This window comes from Schistocerca piceifrons, chromosome 8 (assembly GCF_021461385.2).
Source record: "Schistocerca piceifrons isolate TAMUIC-IGC-003096 chromosome 8, iqSchPice1.1, whole genome shotgun sequence".
Classification (NCBI taxonomy): Eukaryota; Metazoa; Arthropoda; class Insecta; order Orthoptera; family Acrididae; genus Schistocerca; species Schistocerca piceifrons.
This window is the reverse complement of record NC_060145.1, coordinates 262,127,007-262,148,010: the sequence shown is the minus strand read 5'-3', so window position 1 is coordinate 262,148,010 and position 21,004 is coordinate 262,127,007. Positions and strand designations below refer to the sequence as shown.

General features: G+C 43.4%; 1 protein-coding gene across 2 annotated transcripts in view; it reads left to right on the top strand.

The window, feature by feature from the left end:
• Positions 1-21,004, top strand: part of LOC124711166 (protein diaphanous) — a 372,431-nt gene that overhangs the window by 184,684 nt on the left and 166,743 nt on the right. Inside the window, exon 1 of one of the 2 annotated variants that reach the window (XM_047241086.1) lies at positions 940-1,002. The exons of the other annotated variant lie outside the window; for it this stretch is intronic. Within the exon in view, the coding sequence (XP_047097042.1) occupies positions 994-1,002 (9 nt within the window). The 5' untranslated portion in view covers positions 940-993. Of the gene's footprint in view, positions 1-939; positions 1,003-21,004 lie in introns of those variants that run through there. 2 annotated transcript variants of the gene reach the window in all.

The window sequence follows — 21,004 nt, the reverse complement described above, 5'->3', positions numbered from 1 at the left end:
TTTTCGAAATGTACATTAGCATAAAAAAAATCCAGTAAAGGCAATCAGCGGAATTTATTACTAAGTTTCTTATGAATCGTATTTACCACATTTTGCACCCTTTGCCCTAAGATTGCTTACACAACTCAAGAAAGTTATGAACGAAAATCATTTTGAGTCCAGCAGTAATAATAATAATCATAATGATCGTATGGCATTGTTGGCCGGGAGGCCCCATGCGGGGAAGTTCGGCCGCCGTATTGCAAGTTCTTTTTAGTTGACACCACTTCGGCGACTTTGCGCGTCAATGATGATGAAATGATGATGAACAACACACAAAACCCAATCATCACGAGGCAGAGAAAATCCCTGACCCCGCCGGGAATCGAACCCGGGACCCCGTGCGCGGGAAGGGGGAACGCTACCGCAAGACCACGAGCTACGGACAGTCCAGCAGTGAGGGTATGGCACTCTCAGATTTGTATCTCGCAGATCTTCCAGACTCCACGTCGTGAATCTGCTTCCAGGAAAACATTTTGACGTAGTATATACGCGGGACACAAAGGGTACTTCGTGGAAAAACAGTCGCATGTTTAAATTAAACGCTTTAGTCTTTCAGCTCTGTACCAAGGACTTTCCACCCTGTCGTTTTACCGGTTTTCGGACGGAGGTTACATCCCCTCTCTTTCCTAATGTGATTCCGCCATCGCAATCACTGCACCACCTCGTTGCATCATCCCATATTTACTGGTAACGGGCACGGATAGTATAGTTGGGGGGGGGGGGGGGGGAGAGGAGGGCTTATTTGGCGAATAGTAGAGGAAGGGGTTGGTGGACACGCAGCAGCGAAGTTGGACAGGAGCGCGTGGTGTGGAGTTCAGTAGTGCACGGTGTAGCGTTGTGCGCAGTCGCCAGATGACGTCAGCCGGCGTCGAGCTTCCAGCGTGCGCGACGCCGCGTCAGTACACCCCCCGCGTGCGGCGAGCGAGGAAGCCGCGGCTGGAGGCGTCCGCAATGTGGCTGGTAAGTCGTCCAAGGACTGCGACTGCGACTGCGCCTCGTCTGCGATACCATCTCCTTCAGCTCCGTCCGGGAAGCGCCCGATGGTATCTCCCGGTGATGCTGCTGTAGCTGCTTACATCCAATTACCATTATCCTCATAGTGGTCTCGAAGCTGTCGTTTGTGGTGATCTGTGCAGCAAGCAAATAGTGGTGGAAGTGATATCTTGCAACAAGATTTGTGGTACTAGTGATGCTAGTGATTTTTTTTTTTTTTTTTATCGTCGTCGTTTCCAGTGTCCTCTTCGCAGTTGCTACGGAATCTCTCCTTGTCTGTGTTAGAGAAGTCATTGATGAATGAATCCGTAAAATGAATAGTTTGCGTCCTCGATAGGACCTCTTGACATAGAATAGTTATGTCAGCGACACTGAACTGTGTTCGAAATTTATAGATGAAACGCTGCACTGTGCCCGACGAATTGCATTTTCGTCCCGACGTTCGCCGCCGCCCGTTTTCTCATGGTAACGTCGGTGCCTCGCAAGCTGGTGGTCGTCGTCTTGACTCCCGCCTCGCGCGCGTGTGTGTGGTTATTAAATGAGATTGAAAATAATTACAGGGATAATCGTATACTCTGTGTGTGTGTGTGTGTGTGTGTGTGTGTGTGTGTGTGTGTGTGTGTGTAGAGAGAGAGAGAGAGAGAGAGAGAGAGAGAGGGAGAGAGAGGGAGAGGGAGAGAGGGTAGTTTCGAGGTATCGTAAAGCTCATAACAACAAATCAGTTTGGGTAAGAAAGCAGAGTTGTAGAAAACTACTAGTTTTTCTTTCACTTACTCTAAAAGTCGGAGTCGCGGGAATATGATGATTACGGAATTACATTCTGAGTACTTTTTACTGCTGGCGTATTGTTACAACAATAACAGCTCCATATTGTCATTCTAAGCACCCAGACAGAATGAAATACTTATACTTTTAGCTGACAATTTCTAAAGCCGAGAAAACACGACACACGAGATTTCTCAGCTGTCTCGCCCACCAATAATTGAACGAAATTCTTCATATGGCTCTGCAGAAAATTCTCTCCTGGTCACGAAGCTCTGCTGTTACTAACTTCAAAGAACTAAACCTCCAGAGAAATAACTGAGCGATTTTGTCCCATTTCCGTTACGTAAAAAAGTTTTGAGGTAATCCATCATCTGTTAAATCTTTCACAGGTATTGTTTTCCGCACTCTGAATAATACTCCAACACAAACATAGCAGATTCGTGCTTGCGAATATGTAACCTGCTTTGTTTACATAAGCACAAAGTTGCATCGTCATTGCGTATATTCTGCAAAAATGTGGCGGAGTCATTAAACAAAATTGACTTGAAAGGAACTGAACATACGGCCAGATTTTGGCTGTAATCGCTACATGACTGCATCTAAAGTTTCAGCGTCAATTGTTACAGTAGTGCGACGAAAATGTCTCATTTTCAGTCGGTATATGTTACTGTAACCAAACTTCCTTATCTGTTCCTCTTTTTTTTTTTGAAGAGAAGGTTGTTGAATTTTGTATTCCGTAAGCCCCGTCGTATTTTCAGGCAGCGAAATTATCTGGCGAGAATGTTGTGTTCGAAGAGCGCAGGATGTTGTCGACTGCGGTGTGTGTGTGTGTGTGTGTGTGTGTGTGTGTGTGTGTGTGTGGTACTATCTGAGTAAATCCACAAGTGTTGTCACTGAAGCGCGTTCATGAGAGAGCTATTACGGGAGGGGGGGGGGGGGAGCTTTGAATCTGGGGTAAATAAACGCTAAGATTCCGCATTTATTTTGTATGATAATATGACATCAGAAAAGATTGGACGCTGTTCGGGAGAGTCTTGGGTCATGTTCCGATCTGGTGATCTGGATTTCATTTTTATGAGGCATTTTTCTAAACGGTGACAAGTGAATGCCGAAATAGTTTGTATGTCAGTTTGACGTTGTCTCAGTTTTCCAAGTATTGTCAGATTTTGTATACGCGTTCTCAACAGTTGGCGACTGTTACGGTCAAACCACATATTTTCAAACACTCGTTGAAGGCCATTCTTTTGACCATTAGTTTCTATTCCCTGTAGGAATACTTACTGTCCGCATAATTATGACGTGGTAGGTATAACTTAAGGACCGAATGATGTGTAGGGCAGATAATGAAAGTCTTCTAATCAAAATGATCCTCTTATGGTATCTAGGATCATCTTGGCTGAGAAATGGAGGGGGGATAATATTTTTGTATGGAGTTCTTCAACTGCGCTTACCATTGCGACGACAGTGGAGGAGAAATAGGCAACAATATCTACGAGATCTGTCCCTGTCAAGTACTGCTCAAACGGACAGAGCTGTGTGGGTCGAGGTGATTATCCTGTAGGCATCTTCTGTTTTGAAGATCTAACTGTTGCAACAATGTTGTGGTTGGTGAACCGTTAAGTTGTTCCGGGAGTCTTATTACGATCACTAAGTGGGAAGAGCACTGACTGAGAAATAGGGGTCCAGGACTCGACTTTGCGCGGCGCTCGCGGTTTTGACCTATATTTACTATTCGGCCTTTCCTTAACCTTCTGAATATATTTTGAGAATGGAACACAATAATTTTGCAAATGACAAACTATCCCGTCCGCTAAGTCGTATTCCCAAGGGGAAAGGGGGGGGGGGGTGTTTTACGAAGTGCAAGCACGTGCTGAAGGTGGAAATTACTTACGGGGCACGTTAATATTTATGCGGGGCTATCTACGCTCATACTGAAAATATCTCTAGTGAATATTTGTAATGAAGTTTATGGTTCGGATATAAATGTGTGGAGGCCTAAAACCGCCTTTCCAAGACACCTATATTTTCGATAATTTCTGTTGGTAAAAATTCTGCGATATTTATCTTCTTCCGCAAGACAGTATGCTCTCTGAAGAAGCCAATCATTAATTCCGTTAAGACATAACCTCACAAACTTTTCTCAGATTAATCAGGCTGCCTACAGTCCGAAGGCAAGAAAGACTTGCAGTATAGAAATGCATAAACAGTGCCTTTCATCACAAAACATGTTGTGTGTTTGTGATTGTAACCTAGATGTGACGACGTTACTCTCATAAGAAAATGCTGCTGTAATGGTTTTATGGACCGGATGATGATTAGTACGAATCGAAACAACTCGCCATAATAAAGATATATTTTTACATTGCAGTTTATAGCGTTCTCGAATTGCATTCTGTAAATTTTATGACACACTTACGATACCTCTTAGATTGAATCAGAAAGCTGTTCTCGCCGGAATAGCAAGTGAGTAAATGGTTACGCATACTGTGTATGGGGGCGGGGAGGTGAACACAGAGACCGTCTTGTAAACGAAATGTTTTTTATTACATATTCCAGCTTCATGTCATACAAATGATGTTTTCGCGCGGAAACAAGTAGCTACAAGTTGTTTACGCAAGTGATACGTAGGCTGCAAAGTTCAACTTATCGGTAAGCCGGAAACTAATCGGTGCACTGCATGGTAGCAGCTGCAGCTCACTAGCTGTGTGGCAGCACGGATCAGGACGACGGAAGTGTGTCGTATAGTGAGTGAGAACCCATCCGCAACCCAGCGGTTGACTAGGTACATACCTTTTGGAGGCTACGGTCGGTTCTGTTATATTTCTATCTCTCATCACCTCATTCACTTCTGGCAATATCTGTTTATGAGAAGAATACTTCCAGTGAGGTTTGTAGTCACGTTAAATGTCAGGTGCTCGTACAAATAACGCCCACTAGCGAAGTTACACCATATGAGATAGCAAACAAATTCTGTAAATTGGTGTAAGAATATTTGCTTGGGGAGGGGGAGAGATAAAGTATGTTATCTTGTACGAAAGCCATCGACATATGTAGATATAACTTGCAGACAGTATTAATAGTAACCCGAGACATTCTGCAGATGAAGCAGTTATCTGTGATGAAGTATTGTCTGAAAAAAAAAGGTCACATCTCGATAATACTTCAAAGTCCTGCAAAGATTGGTATCTTGCTTCGCATGTAAAATTGTGCACTTCACTAAACGCAAAAGCATAGCATCTTTTGAGTATATACAAATCCATCACAATGAAAATCAGTCAACTCTACAAGAAACCTCGGTGTAATAGTGCGAATATGAAATGGAATAACCACCTCGTGACAGACTTTGGTTAAATGGTTCGATGCTGGGTAAATGCAATCAGGCTACAAAATAGATTGCTTACAAAACGCTAGTGTGACCCTACCAAGAGTATTGCCCAAGTATGGGGAGACTCGTTCACGTTAGACTAAATCAGGATATTAAACTGGTATTAAAAGGGCAGCATGAATAGTGACAGGTTTGTTTGATCCACGAGAGACCGTCAAAGAAGACATCGACTATTGCGCAAAAGTCTAGTTAACAAAGTTTCAAGAATCAGTATTTGTTGGGAATATGCTACAAACACGTACGTATTGTTTCCGTAAGGACCGCGAAGACATGCTTAGACTAATTAGAACGCGTATAGAGCCATTTAAGCAGTCATTCTTCCCACCCTCCATGCGCGAATGGATTTCGAGTAACTCGTACAGTGATTAGTGCCTTCTGCCAAGCACTTCATAGTGGTTTGCAAATTTAGATTTTGAATTTAGCTACCAGTTAAGAAGTCAGAGGACGGCAAGGGCATACTATCTCTGAAAGAATGATGTTTAACACAGTAGTAGTAGTAGTAGTAATAATAATAATAATAATAATAATAATAATAATAATATATAGATGCATGCCGTCACCCGAGCCGTTTCTACACACTGTGCGTGAACAGCGTCGCTGACCGTCAAGACAGAACTGGAGGACCTGCGGCGGTGAAGCTGACTGGACACTCCTTGTGCGGCGCCGTTTCTTCTGTCGTGCCGCGCGGACGGAGGCAAGAAAAGGGCCTAACAGCTCGCTGACGGCGCCTTTGCGGTGTAAACAAGTTTTGTTCATCGCCTAAAAGGATCGCTTACCCAAGAAACGACGCTGCTCACTGCCAGACATCTCGGCAGCAGGTGTTGAAACAGTGGTCACGTCCCACCCGCCTTCCTTCCATCCTTCCTTTCTTCCTTACACAATTAGCTATGATGCCTGCTATTAGGTTAAAAAAAACTACGTGTAGTTTGCTCGTTCTGTATATATTTGAACACCAGGTGAATTCGCAGCAGCTTTTAGGACGACAGCTGGCGCTGACGCTACAGCTACAGCTTGATTTACCCGCATTTTCCTATTTACCACAGTAACATTAAGACAACTGATGTTCGTCTCTAGGATTTCGCCGATAGTGTTGTGCAAGCGCACACGGCACTTTCCTCTTAACCGTGCGCCTATCCTTCTGACAGTGGAAGCGAGCTTCACCTATCGAAGCTCAACACAGTGACAACCACGGGGAGAAGAACAAGCTGCGCTTTTCTCATGCTTTACGTAAGTAGTAACCGTTGCGGTATGGCTATGGTACACACAGGTATTATATTTTTAGACCACCAGCCTTCTCAGCGACCGGTCACAAAACACTCTTGCCCCTTAGTCAGTCGACTTCTGTCACCTTTAGCCAATCCAAAACTAGAGAGCGCCCGTTCAGGACGTTGTGAACAAACTACAGATGATAGTTCAGACAGAAGTAGCAACGAGTTGAGATTTACTGCATTGGATAAAAAAATCGCTTATTATTCAAGCGGCAAGCTCATCATCAGATCATTATTTCTCTCCATATCTCAGTCCAGAACTAGAACTGTGGTATTGGAGAAAACAACTGGTTTTAAAGAAAATGTACCGAAGTATGCACAATAATGAATCGAGGAAATTAAAAATTTATAAGGTGTCCCAGCAGGGATAGTCTATTCAGGGGGTGATGAGAACGATCATTCGTAGCCAAGAGCCTAGTAAGCATGGGCTCTAAAATGCATACCTTAAGAGTTGTGAGCACTTGTTCATCTTCGCTACTGTGAATCCCATCTCTTCTACTGAACATGTGCTCATAGCTCTTACGGTATGCATTTTAGACCCCATATTTACTAGACTTTTTTTTTTCTTTTTTGTTACTCTCTGCCTCCTATCAAAAGATTGAAAGGCAAAGAGCTTGCGGTAGAAGACGTTTGTTTTACAGAATCGAAGTAAGAAGCGCTCATAGCTCTTAAGGCATGCATTTTAGGGCCTGTTTATTAGACTTTTTTGCTTCGAATAATCGCTATTGTCGTATCCCTAAATATCGACTATTCCCCTCTGGGGAAACCCTCTGTTAATTCGGTGATAAACAAATGCAGTCCGCCACCTGCTCTTTTGACTAACTGCTTAACTCGTAAACGAAATAGTTTTCTTTTTTCTCCGTCATCATGCTCATAATGTGGCGTAATCACGCCTGTAATATATTTGACTTCTATGTAGCCTGAACAGCGCTTTGCTAGTCAGCGACTGTTACTTGCTGATCAAGCACATACAGAAAATACGTTGTTACAAATAAATTTATGAGCAACTTAAATGAAACTCATTTACAATGCTAATTGTTCCTGCAGGTCGACAGTGCATATTCATTGTACGCGTAGTCTTGCACTAGTTTTTTTCATATTGTTTCTGGTCACTCTTCAGACAGGAGTGATAAAGTTTTCTGATGATCGCGCGAATATGTCTTGCAAATCGCCTATGTATAACGCCCAAGACGAGAGCGTTTTTCCTCACAATTGACTTACCATTTGGCTCCCGCCCCCACCCCACATTTTCCTCTTATACTTTCACACGTGTCAGTTTTCGCTACTAAATGTGATGGACACCGTATACTAACGTTGCACTTGACTGTCTCTGGTGCCCCTCTCAGCGTGGCGTGCAAAAGCGGTCGCGTGTGTCGTATGGACCTTAAACCGTCCTTGCGTAACTGCCCCAGTGTCAGTAATATCGAGTGCACTCTTTCTTTCTTTCGCTACTGCCTTTTCCCGCATTGTGCGCAGGGTCGGCAGGGTTAAGTACAGATTTGACATGTTAATTTTTGAAGGCGTGGCCGGATGACCTTCCTGCCGCCACACCATACCCCCCCGGACGGAATTAGTGTACCCCAGTTGTCTGTGTCTAGTGTAAATCGTGAAATAGTGTGAATGCATTTCAAATGTCTGCGAATCGTGTAACTGAGGCGGGACGTAGGGACCAGCCCGGTATTCACCTAGGATGATGTGGAAAACCGCCTAAAAACCACATCCAGGCTGGCCGGCACACCGTCCGTCCTCGTTAATCAGCCTGGCGGATTCGATCCGGTGCCGGCGAGCCTGTCCAGGAAGCGACACGTTAGCGCTCTCGGCTACCCTGGCGGGTCTGATATCGAGCGCACTCAGTTTTACTAAAAAGAAAATTTAGTCGTAATCTTTGTGATTAATGATTGTTGTCACCCTTGACCACCTAACACACCGACTATGCGACATACGATAGAGGTGGTAATGTACAACAGTTCTGCTCAAAGTCGTAGATATGCGTTAACTTTCAGACTTCAAGACAGTTAAAAACTGTTTGTATAATTCTGGTAAGAAAATTTGTTACGTTAAGGAATTTTGTTTTTTTTTATTTATTGTTTGTTTATTGTTTATTTATTGTTTGTTTATTGTTTATTTATTGTTTGTTTATTTATTGTTTGTCTATTTCATTCGCACAACTCTTGATAACTTAAGAAATTCAGAAATTAATGTGTTGAAAGACGCCAAACGCTGACAAAGAGACTAACTGTAGCTCACTCTACTACTCGCGCGGTATGCCTACATGTCTCTGAGTGTTCGGGGAGTTGTTAGCGTGCCTTTGCCCCTGCATCCTGCGTTCCAGTGTTGTAGCCAACATGAATCATTCGCTGAATTCCAATTTACCACTAGTTTCACATTTAGTTCGTCCATTATGTAGATATTTTGGTACGTTATCTAAGAGATTAATCTTGCCAAAATCTTTGGATATTTTATGTCTGCTACTTGAATTTACTTTTCACCCTGTTCATTAATGTTTCGTGTTTCAGAACCATACATGAATGATGGAATAACCATAATTTTATAAAATTCTAGTTGTTTCTGTTTTGATGTTTTACTCTCTAAGGTTCTTGTTATTATTTTGGAAATTAATTGGAGATTCTCTTCGATTTCGAATAGTTGAAAGACACACCATCACTGAAAAAGTAGTGCTTTTGGAATCTACGGTGACACTGTCATCGTTAGTATTGATGCTCAATGACTTTCCTTAATCATCGAACATTTCGGTTACGGTAGGCATCCCATTAAATTCTATGTTTTAGCGAAATAAGTGTATGCTCATCTCCTTCTGTTGTGCCAAAGACCATGTCATGGTTGATGGTATAAGGCGTATTGTGTTTACTGGAAGCCGTTTAGAGACAAATCGAGTGAAAATATACTAAACGTAAGCAGAGCCACCATTTGTACGGCCACGATTAATTGATAAGCGATTGCTCTAATTTTTTAAAAGGATAATAAGAGCACCTTTGACTGTCGACCTCGAAATAACTACAACGGAATTTATGAATGAATGAGTAGTTTCACAATTAACGGCTACCATGATGTCAGAAAGGAGTACATGGCGTGAACTCCAGCGACGGAATATTAATCGTTGGAAATTTGTGCAATAAATGGAAAGTTGACGTACTGTACTACTTTTTTTTACAAAGGATGATCAGAAACTATTCATCCTTTTCTTTAGCATTTTTACCGCCACATGCACTGGTTGTCTCCATTTGGCACGGTATTGTGCCATGGCGGATTTAACTTTCCCAGCCCTCAAGCAGCTTTGTAGCATGTCTGCTCAAGTCTGCCATCGATCTCCATTGTATAGCAGCCTATCTTGTGCACGTCGCATATATCCGAACCACCGTATTTGGTGCCCTTTGTTTCCATGTGTTTTCACAGTCCCGAAGCGTTTACTAATGTCACCGTTTGAAACGTGCACCAAATGACACCAACGTTTTTCATTAAGAACGTCAGGCTTTCAGTTCTGCCGTGAGAGGGGATGAATGTTTCCTTTTTCCATCGCCGGACCGCCATGGAGCAGCAAGGTCTGCACGCTCCTCACTGCCCTCGCTTTCCGATTTCTCGACGCACGTCATCTTTCCGCGCCAGAGCGCGCCTTGACGTCACACGCTCTTGCCTTCCACCGTGACAGCTGACAAGAGCACATGCTGCTGCGTGCGCCCAGCTTCCTTGTTTCAACGTGATCGTCAGTGAATTTCGGCCGCTCCGTAAATATTTTCAGTCACGAATCTCTCTGCGAAATGCTTACTACCATTCAATACAAATGAGACGTTTCCAATTTACGTTGCTCTGTTCGTTCGTTCCGTGGATATTTTTAATTCTTCAGGGATGCAAACGTTGTTGTCAGTCTTTCAGAGGCTGTTATTAATCGTACACGTTGTCACGAGTAATGTCTTCTGTCAAGAGGTCAATGAAAAAGTATGCCTGGTGCAAGAATGGTTAGAAGCACACATTGTGCACCATTCGAAACTCTTCGTATCTCAAGCCTATTAACAGCTTATGGCATTTCGCAGACGGGCATCTCCGATCTTTCGATGCGACACGGGAACTGTATGCAGCATGCTTGACCATGTGAATGATCTTCAGCTAACGCTTGACTACAGTGCTTCTGAGGCAGCGATTGAGGGCTAGCCCAGAATTTGCCTAAACGGGTGTGGGCGAACTGCTTAATAAACCACACTTGGACTGACCGTGGTACCAGGGTCACTAGACCGTCCCGCGGATTCGGTCAGAGTCTGGTTCACCTTCCTGTTCGTAAGCTAACGCGTTGCGTGTTAATCCTGAAATCTTGTCCTTCCCTTATTTTCTAATCTCCTAACGTCGACATTAAAATCTAAATTTGTAAATCCTCTCACTGCTTGGGTAGACTCAGGATGTAGATGGAATTATTTCTTAATAACCATCTGTTGCGTATTAAAAATGAATAACTTGTCAAGCATCAGTATACTTTTTTCGTAGTGACTAAACATAATTTTTAACCCTATTACTTATTCCCACCAAAGTATGTTTGAGGCCACGGACCGCAATTGACGATACGGTCGCTAAGGACCTTTGTTCGAACAAGCGTCACCAAGCGAAATTGCTCAGCGATTAAGCCATTCGGGAGGAAGCAGGTTCAAGTCCTCACCCAGACTGAGCTTTTTTGTGGCCACTCTGAATCGAATAAGGCAATATTTGGAATGGTTCCCTTGAAAATGAAATGGCCGATTTCCTTCGTTATCATTTCCTATCTGTCCTTTTACTCCACTTCTACTTATCTCTTAAACCCACTGGAGTTCATTTTGTGGTGTGTTTCAGAAGACTGACATCCCGTGATACTTTACATTTGACACATATGCATGATAAATAAACCACTCGTACGAAGCATGGATCAACTTTCTCTTCTTCTTGTCGAACAGTCTGTGGGGTTGAAGGTTAGTCCTCAAAGTACTGTAACGTGTATCTGCCGATACATTACTCACTTCTACTACATTTGCCGTAATAAGTTTTCTATGCCATCTGTACTTGTGTAGGAGGGTCCTGTTGAGTTTAGTCGCAGTTACCGAACGTTATTTCCGGTGGATGTCTTTGACGGAGCATAATAGCAATGAAATCCAGCTGTCTCGCCGTCAGATGCAGTCGGAAATTGGAAGTCGACCAGCACACTCCTGAACGGTCTGCAACGTAGAGTAAACACACACATTTGTTATATGCGATGTACTAACTGTCCCCCTCACGATCAAGTCGGTGTCGTTCGTCTTTGGAATGCAAATCACTTTGGAGAGACTGAGACTAGCTGTGAAGTGACCTTCGACGTATGAAATGCTAATAGCAGCAGTCTCTGTAAGCATGCTTTCAGTGTGCTTGGCAACTAGCTATAAACCTTCCATGTAGGAACTAGTTGCGACGAAGGAAAACCAGATTTCCTATTCTAAATTTATCGCTTGCGACAGAATAAGACACAGCGTTCTTTACGGCTCTTGATGGTCTTATCGGCATTATATATCTTTGTCGGATATACGATAAATAGTAGGACAGACAGAACAGTTCCCTCTGGGGAAAAAACTTCTTTTTTACCTTCGTTTGTAATACAGCTATTGCTGATAAGTTATCTTTGAAAACAGGTGTTGTATACGACATATTCATTGATTGAACTTTCGTGCCAAATTCAAACGGTATGCTGAAAGGAAATGAATATTTGCGTTTCTCGGACAACGTTCTAGCGCTCAATTGATATGACGTCGTCAGCGAACGCCAAAGGTGCAGTTTCGAGTCTGTCTGGTTTCATCTGTCGGGACAATGCAAAGCTTCTATTACACCACACACTCCGCTCAACTTCGAAAATTTCATTCATGCTTATGGCTTTGCACCCCGTCCATCAACGCCCTTCCAACCCATGCAAAGTCCCAGAGGTTTCATATTGTATTTCTGGAAGACCTTTTTTTTCTGAATACCAAACATATGAGGACGCCGATTATAAAGAACTTTCAGCGTGTAACTGCAAGATTAACAGATAATCAAAATTAGAAAACATCGCATAATTGAATGCGGAACTTAGCTGCCTGGGATAAATGATTAATCTGCTGTGGACATGTAGCAGGAAATGCACAAAGAACTAACAGTGGTACAATGATACAATTGAAATTAATGAAAGAGAGCTCTAGGTGTACTCGCGAACCTGCGTTATAAACGGTTGTAACATAAACTTCCGATGTCGCCCGTCGTTGACAACAGGATGGTTTCCTTTGATCTGATGATGTTTGGTTATCGTCGAATATCGTATCAGTTGATACTGATTTGCGTCTTCGATAGCTAACTCCTACTGATCTGGACCTCGGCCGCGCGCGTCATCCGGGCGGTCTCAGGCGCCTTGCCACGGTTCGCGCGGAGGTTAGAGTCCTTCCTCGGGCATGGGTGTGTGTGTTATCCCTTGCGCTAGCGTAAGTTAAAGTTAGAGTAAGTGGTATGGAAGCCTAGGGATCGATGACCTCAGCAATTGGTCCCATAGGAACTTTCCACAAATTAAAATAAATAAATAAATAAATCTGGATCTCGTTACACTCTATTACCCACTGCATGATAAGAGATGGAAAGTACTTAAATCAAAAGAAATATCGTAGTCCGTTACACGTGTTCATAATTACTTAGGAGACGTAAGTCACACTATTCCAACCGGATGTTTTGTTGAATAAGGTCAGACAATGATTCCAAAACCGATCGCTGACTCTCTCTAGCATTTTCCGTCATGTGTACACGAGTAATGTTGTCAGCAGTGGGCATCCGTTTTCAGCGCTTCTGTCTGGCAGAGTTGTCAAGTTGTCAGCGAGGGCGTGGGCACCTGTCCATGAGGAACTGTGCGGACCACTTGGAGCTCTCGTGGTCAACGCACAGATGCTGGCGAACAGCCCGGGGCGAGCGACCGTTGGTTCCTCGATTTGCCGGGCCGTTCCCTGACATTCTGGCCCACTTGTGTTGCCTACGTTTGGACATCTGCCAGTCGCTCCATGTACTCTTCACATCGCTGCGGCGGCTAGGGTCGTACAGGGAGTGCAGCCTTCCTTCCTTCTTTATGTCCATTTCCAATTCGCATGTGCCGGGTGTCCCCAGAATGTGCTGCGTATGCAGGCTCGGTTCGAAAACATTTTTCCACACAAGGGACGTATCATTTTGTCCCCTCCCTTAGAGTTTAGTTGTCTTTCCTTAGTTTCTTTGTAAGACCTTCAAAAATAAATCCAAGTTATGATCGTGGATATGAGTTTTTTTTACTTTTACTAAAAAGTACTACGTAGACATTCCTCTGTAACCTGTGGCAGTTTTCGCTAATAATTACGATACAACCTTTGCGCAAGTATTGTATTTGTGCTTCTTTGGCGCCCTGCTCAGCTCTGTGCCCCAAGCAACCGCTACTTTAATTTGGGCCTGTGCGTGTGAAAGATTATTCGATGAACACAGCGGATCCTTAAATGCAAGTGAAAAATGGAGTATCTACAAAAGTGTAAAATACTTGAGTTCAAATAATGAGTCACCGATGCGAACAAAAACCTGCACACACTACTCGGCTACCAGAGTATTTTGACACACTAATAAGTGTTTTAACTGCATGTTGATATATATTCCTTTTCATTCCCTCCACGTGCGAGTAGGTCGGGCATTTGAAGAACTTTCTTTTCAGCCAAACATTCCAGCTGGCTGGGAGTAATGTAAGAGGATTTTCTATTGGGAATGTTTGCAAGGGCATTTTCGGGTCCGGCATTCGCCTAGTAACTGACAGAAACCTCTCTAAAGCGTGAGCACAACTGTAGGATTGGATCTATAATTAATTTTTCTGTGATAATGTCCATTTTCCCCCAAGATACAGATGCATCTATTATCAGTTTGTTATTGAATTTGCACTGCTGGTGTCCGTACAGTTATTTTGTATGCCGATATCGCATATCTTAGTCATCTGCGGCCATGAAACGTTTTCTCGTCGATTATCTACGAACGATAATGTCAGCTCTTCGCTTGAGCACGTGGAATTTTACATTTATGTATTTTTAGTTTGGTCGTCTTCGAAGCACGTGTCTGTCTAGTAAGCACCCATTAGTTTCCCACCGTTAGCAGTGTCTATTTAACCTAAAAACAGAAAAATCTCAAGAGAAGCTGTAGCCGTAGTGCGACAACAAAAAATTATTTGCGAGATTCGGGGACAAGCTCCTGTCGGAGGTTTAACCCGAAAAGTTGCGCCGTGAACACACTTGATTAAAAATCAGTTGTATCTTAACTCTGGAAGTGTACTTTATCGTCGAGGTACTTTCTGACCGCTATGTTTTTACCTTCGCGCTTGAACGATAGTCGATTTTAGCACCTTTCAAAGCGGGCTTACTCAGGCTAAATAATTTTTGTCATGGTTTCTTTGCTGTTCTCCTAAAATCCAACTTTGCAACAGCATGATACGAACGTACCACGGAAGTGCTGTTTCCTTTTACCGTTCGCAATTTCGGATAAACAGTTCTTTCATAGCGCATTGATGTAATTCGCCCGTAGGACATTTACTCAGTTTTCAACGTCTACTACCTCTGTCGCTTATGTGGAAATTCTTTTCACTACCGTGTGATATTCTTCTTTCCGTTGTTCAAACATATTCGATCTGTAATATTTCGGTCCATTAGAAGAATATCTTGTCCCTTTTCCCATGTGCTTCTCTTCGTCAGTTAACTTAAAAATGTCAACAGCGAGACGTGAACACTTTTTGCTAGTGCTTGCCATGCTTATATCACAAAATAAGAGAAAGCAGGCATTTGTACGTGGTTGTGATTTCCCACGTGATGAAGGTTTTTGCAACGTCCAAGTCCATACGGTGATTTCGTGCGGTATATGTGGACATTTGTCTGCTTATAAGATTTCTGATGTCTTTATGTATGCAGTAGGCCTTAATCTGGTCTGAAAGCGGTATGAATATGTGGAGTGTTGTTACACATTTGTACAGCTTCCCAGTAAACATTTGTGTTATGGGGAGCTCGCCGATGCCGATGCAGCTCTGCTCTCAGCTGAACGAATCGCTTCCCAACTCCGACACAGCATCAGAGCCTTAACACAGCATTCTACTGTACCGCGATCTGGTGGCTCGTGGCGGAAGCTCCGTAACATCCGCTGTTGGTCCAGTGCAGTTACATAATCAGCGAGTGGCGTGCTGTTTGACTGTGACATTAGCACTCCTGTCCCGCGTATCATGTTTTGGTCTCATGAGAATGAGACTTCGTTAAGCGTCGTTCCTTAATACAGTGTTATATTAGTGGAACCTGTTAGCGGAACGTCTAAGAAACAGGTTTGCAAAGACAAACACTACGTCAAGTAGATGGCGTAATTGTAGCTGAGGATAAGGGAGTCATAACCAGTGACTTTGTTACCATCCGTAATTCCTTTGCTGATAATTTTGAATACGGTTTCAGCAGTACTTAACAAAGCCACGGTTCAGTTATCGCCGGCAACCATACTAGATCAAAGATTTCGCACGGCTATTGAAGAAAACAGCACAAGCAAACGAACTAAAACAAACCCTCTCCTCAGCGCCAAAAAAAGATGACGCAGAATTTTGGACCAAGTATTCATGTTTTACTGGTTATTGTAGGACAATCAATAGGCAAATACGACTAACTAAGGAAATTGGCCATTGATAATAACACCGATATAATAGGTCTCCAAGAATCCAATCTGCGTTAAGAAAATGTTGCCGGATACAAAATGATCACCGGTACATGGTTCTATTGTATATGTAAGAAATAGCCAGGAGATCAGTGGCATTTGAGTGATCACTCTGGAGCTGAGTGGCGTAACTGCTGTTTCAGTCTACAAACGACAGACCGTCAAGTGGCCCACTCCAGTCTTAGCATCTGTACCTCAGTCTCGTATATACATACACGATTTCAACAGCCGTCACACAACCTGGCGTTATAAAAGCAATGATGAGAATGGAGAGAAATTAGTAAAATGGACAGAAGGAGAAAAACTCTTTATCTTAATTATGACGTCAAAGAAATGAAAGCCTTTCGATCTGCTAGATGGCACACTCATACCAATCCTAACGTGTGCTTTCTCTACACTGATGAAAACATACTTCCTTTGAATGATACTAGAAATGTCTAGAAAGCTTCTCAAGAAGCTAGCACCGCCCCACAAAGATAAATACAGAGTTTGAGATGCCTATCACAAATTCCATTAACAAGCCAAGATGAAATTTCGGGCAACGTAATTGGGATCAATATTCTCAGGTAGTTGACAGCTACTTAAGATGGAGAGCCCCATAAGTAGAAAACTACAAGAGATTTATGAGAGTCATCATCGGTGCAACCAAACGTAATATACCACAAGAGCTCAAGAAACATCACATCCCTTGCTGGGATGACACAAGTGAAAACATGTAAGCGTAATACCAACAGACTGAAAACCCTGATACTGGTAAAAGAATACCAGAACAGCCAAACGAAGCGAGTACACTCAAATCGAAGGAATGCGAAAGATGGACGATTTTAAATACTCCATCGACAACGAGCCTAAAGCCTAAGTGTGAATGAATGGTCATTAGTTTCAGATTTCTGTTCCTCCCAGACGCGAGCCTTACTTCTGTGCTTCACCTTTTCTCGGTCTGACGCATTGATTCGGACCGTTGGCAGGTGAAGCGCCCTCGGATCACCTAGTAGCGTACTGGCCGCGAATGACATACCTGCAGCTTCGAATTCCAGTTCCAAGTAGATATTGTAATCTGTAACAAGGATTCCGCTTAGCGCATATTCCGTTATAGAAGGATCGCCAATGTTGGTATGTCTTGATATAGAGGCATGGCCTGATTTGTTTTTGTTTGAGCTCAGTAGATGCCGTATGAAAGACATCTCAAGCCAGATCTTTCGACCTGACCTGATCGGCGTTTGGCATTCGAGATTGTTCGGCCGTGCTTTGTCGCGCTCTTCACTGTGTATGGTATCTGCGCTAGATGAGACTCACGGCCATCTCTGCTCTAAACAAGTGGGCGACGTGCGTCGAGTGATCGATGAGCTCACGTATCGCTTAAGAGGCGGAATCGCATCAGCCCGCTGTTAAGATGCCAGTCACGTCCTGACCTTTCTGCTACGCCTGCCAGTTACACTAGCTGCTTGCTAGGTAGCTCTCTTATTGTGACCCTGTTCCGATATGCAGACCTCTCTGATACGACCAAAGTAATCTCTCTGAATAGATTCATAGCCGACGGTGTTAATATAAAATAATTATAGTATTGTATGCAATGTGTTGTGTTGCGATGGGTGATTGATTAATTGATGTGTAAGCGAAAGTCTGCTGTATTTTCTTCACTGTAAGAAACTCGAAATGAAGTTTACATGCGCTCAAGATTCATCATCGCAGGCTATCACTTGTTGCAAAGAGTGGTTATCTTCCTTAGTTCCCTTTTGTTTATGGCTCTTAGGAATCGATAGAATCCAATTCTTGAACCGCAGACTCTTTTACAGGGGTGCAGTGTTGACTGCATTTGGTAGTAGTGGAAGGAATTTTTGCGATGTAATTTCTTTCCTAGCTCTGCGTTTGTGTGATTCGTGATTTCAGCGTTGTTCTTTTGAATGTTAGGGCTCTATCACACCTCTGACGGCTGCATTATACGGAACTCTCCGTTTAGTTCCGTGGTCTTATGTAGCGTTTTCGTCTCTAATTTTCTCACTCAAGTGTCCTCTATTATCGATTAAGCTCTCACTCGAACAGTTTTATCGTTGCTGTCGTCGCATTTTCAGTTGTATTAAAATGTGTCTCCTACTGAAGGAGGTGGAGTGGCCGGATATAAGAGAGGCGCGCTCGCGCTTTTTATCCCATTTTATTGCAAGTAATAAACGGTGAGTTTTAAAATACGTTGGTGCGGACTACGTCATTTGATAAAGTATTTAATCCACTCAACGTTCAAACTGGAAAGAAGGTTGGACAGACAATGCCTTAGAGGACAATTTTTCCCCATGCTGCGCGAATAGAAGCAATATTCTCCCAGTTACCAGTTTTCTTTCGCATTGGAATTTAGAGCATCCCTGTATATCCAGACGGGGAAGACAACAGAGAACCGACCGAGGTGGCGGAATGGCTAGCACACTGGACTCGCATTCGGGAGGACGAAGGTTCAATCCCGCGTCCGGCCATCCTGATTTAGGTTTCCTGATTTCCCTAAATCGCTCCAGGTAAATGCCGGGATGCTTCCTTTGAAAGGGAAAGGCCGACTTCTTTCCCTGTCCTTCCGTAATCCGTTGAGACCGATGACCTCGGTGTCTGGTCTCCTCCCCCAAAACAACCTAACCCAAGGCAACAGAAACGGAACAAACAAATCGAGGCAAATATTGGAGAATGAAAAATAAAGAGTTACAGAAACGTCAGTACAGTGGGTAATGTCATATGGAGAATCATAGCAATCACATTTAGAATTTGCACCAGTTTTATTTACAATATTGATAACACAGTGTCTTCCAAAAATCTGTACCAGCTACGACCTATCGTGTTCCGCTCCGACTCTTTAAGTTACGAGTTGGCTGTCAGGGACGAGCTTGTGAAACGCAACGAAAGCTCGTTTCAAAGGAACTTTCAACGCACCTCCCGAAAGACGAGGGACGAGGGAGGGGAAGTGGTGATGCAGGAAGACGATCACGAGGACGGGGATCAGCTAGATGACCCGATGGAATGAAGGTGACGGTGGGAAAATCCCGGGAAAGTAAGGCAAGAATTTTCCAACTCGTGACTCGACATCCTGCACGAGGACGGACACACACACACACACACACACAACACACACACACACACAGAGTGAGAGAGAGAGAGAGAGAGAGAGAGAGAGAGAGAGAGAGAGAGAGAGAAGTTTCCCAGTCTACTTACAATAGGATATCCAAGATTCAGAAGTTGCTTCTTTCTGTTAAATACGTTACCAAATCCTTTTCTTATCTTCGCATGCACCTATTTCTCAATCACGTGTGTCCATATTGTAACTGTATGTACGAAAGAACCAGCGCGACATTTACTTAGACAAGTGTCGGAAACTGCATAAGATCCTCGCAAAGGCTGATCTGTGTAATCCAGCGATGATCGCTAATCTGCCACATGGATTCAATCACCGTGTAGCTCACATTCGTCCTTCCCTAACGAGTCACCACTCCACGTGTTCACCCGTACGAGCTGTTGAGTAATTTAGAGCAACGAAGCTGGCCTTACTTCGTCACCAACGGATTTTGTAAGTATGTATTGTTCCGTTACGTAGCCGAGTGAGATGGGGCATTGTTTGTAGGCAAGTGACCGTTGAGGTCTCTGTGAGTTGTCGCTTCGCAATGCAGGAGTCCGTTGTTGGGTAGAAGCCAGGCAGTACTGCATTTCGCCATTCGGGAGCGGCTAACGGAGAAGTTCGCCAAATAAGCCAGCACACGGCGTACCCGTTGATGGATGTGGCGTGTGTGTGTACGGAGTGTGCGAACACCGAATGCCGTGGTATCTGCATGGAAGTCAGCAGTTTTGCTATGAATTTTATGTCGAGTGAAGTTCCTCGCGTTCATCAAGGCGAGGGAGGTTGTTGGTTCTACAAACGGTTCCATGTTCATTACAACTGTTTTGTTCCCGTGGCAGCAAATCTTCACTTAGAGAGCCTCATAATCTTAATCCTCAACGAAGTTTCCTAAAACTGACCCAACCACACACGTACAATTACCTCAGAAATTCATTTGTTGAGTAGAAGGGGACCTTCATCATCAGCACAAGGAAGGTCTTACGTGTATATACTAAACTGCTTTCTGTGCAAGAATAAGTTTAAGTTGCGGATAGTGGAGACTATTTTTGTTCCTACTATATTTGTGAATGTTGTTGTTGTTGTCGTCTTCAGTCCTGAGACTGGTTTGATGCAGCTCTCCATGCTACTCTATCCTGTGCAAGCTTCTCCATCTCCCAGTACCTACTGCAACCTACATCCTTCTGAATCTGCTTAGTGTATTCATCTCTTGGTCTCCCTCTACGATTTTTACCCTCCACGCTGCCCTCCAATGTTAAATTTGTGATCCCTTGATGCCTCAAAACGTGTCCTACCAACCGATCCCTTCTTCTAGTCAAGTTGTGCCACAAACTTCTCTTCTCCCCAATCCTATTCAATACTTCCTCATTAGTTACGTGATGTACCCACCTTATCTTCAGCATTCTTCTGTAGCACCACATTTCGAAAGCTTCTATTCTCTTCTTGTCCAAGCTAGCTATCGTAAATGTTTCACTTCCATACAGGGCTACACTCCATACAAATACTTTCAGAAACAACTTCCTCACACTTAAATCTATACTCGATGTTAACAAATTTCTCTTCTTCAGAAACGATTTCCTTTCCATTGCCAGTCTACATTTTATATCCTCTCTACTTCGACCATCATCAGTTACTTTACTCCCTAAATAGCAAAACTCCTTTACTACTTTAAGTGTCTCATTTCCTAATCTAATTCCCTCAGCATCACCCGATTTAATTTGACTACATTCCATTATCCTCGTTTTGCTTTTGTTGATGTTCATCTTA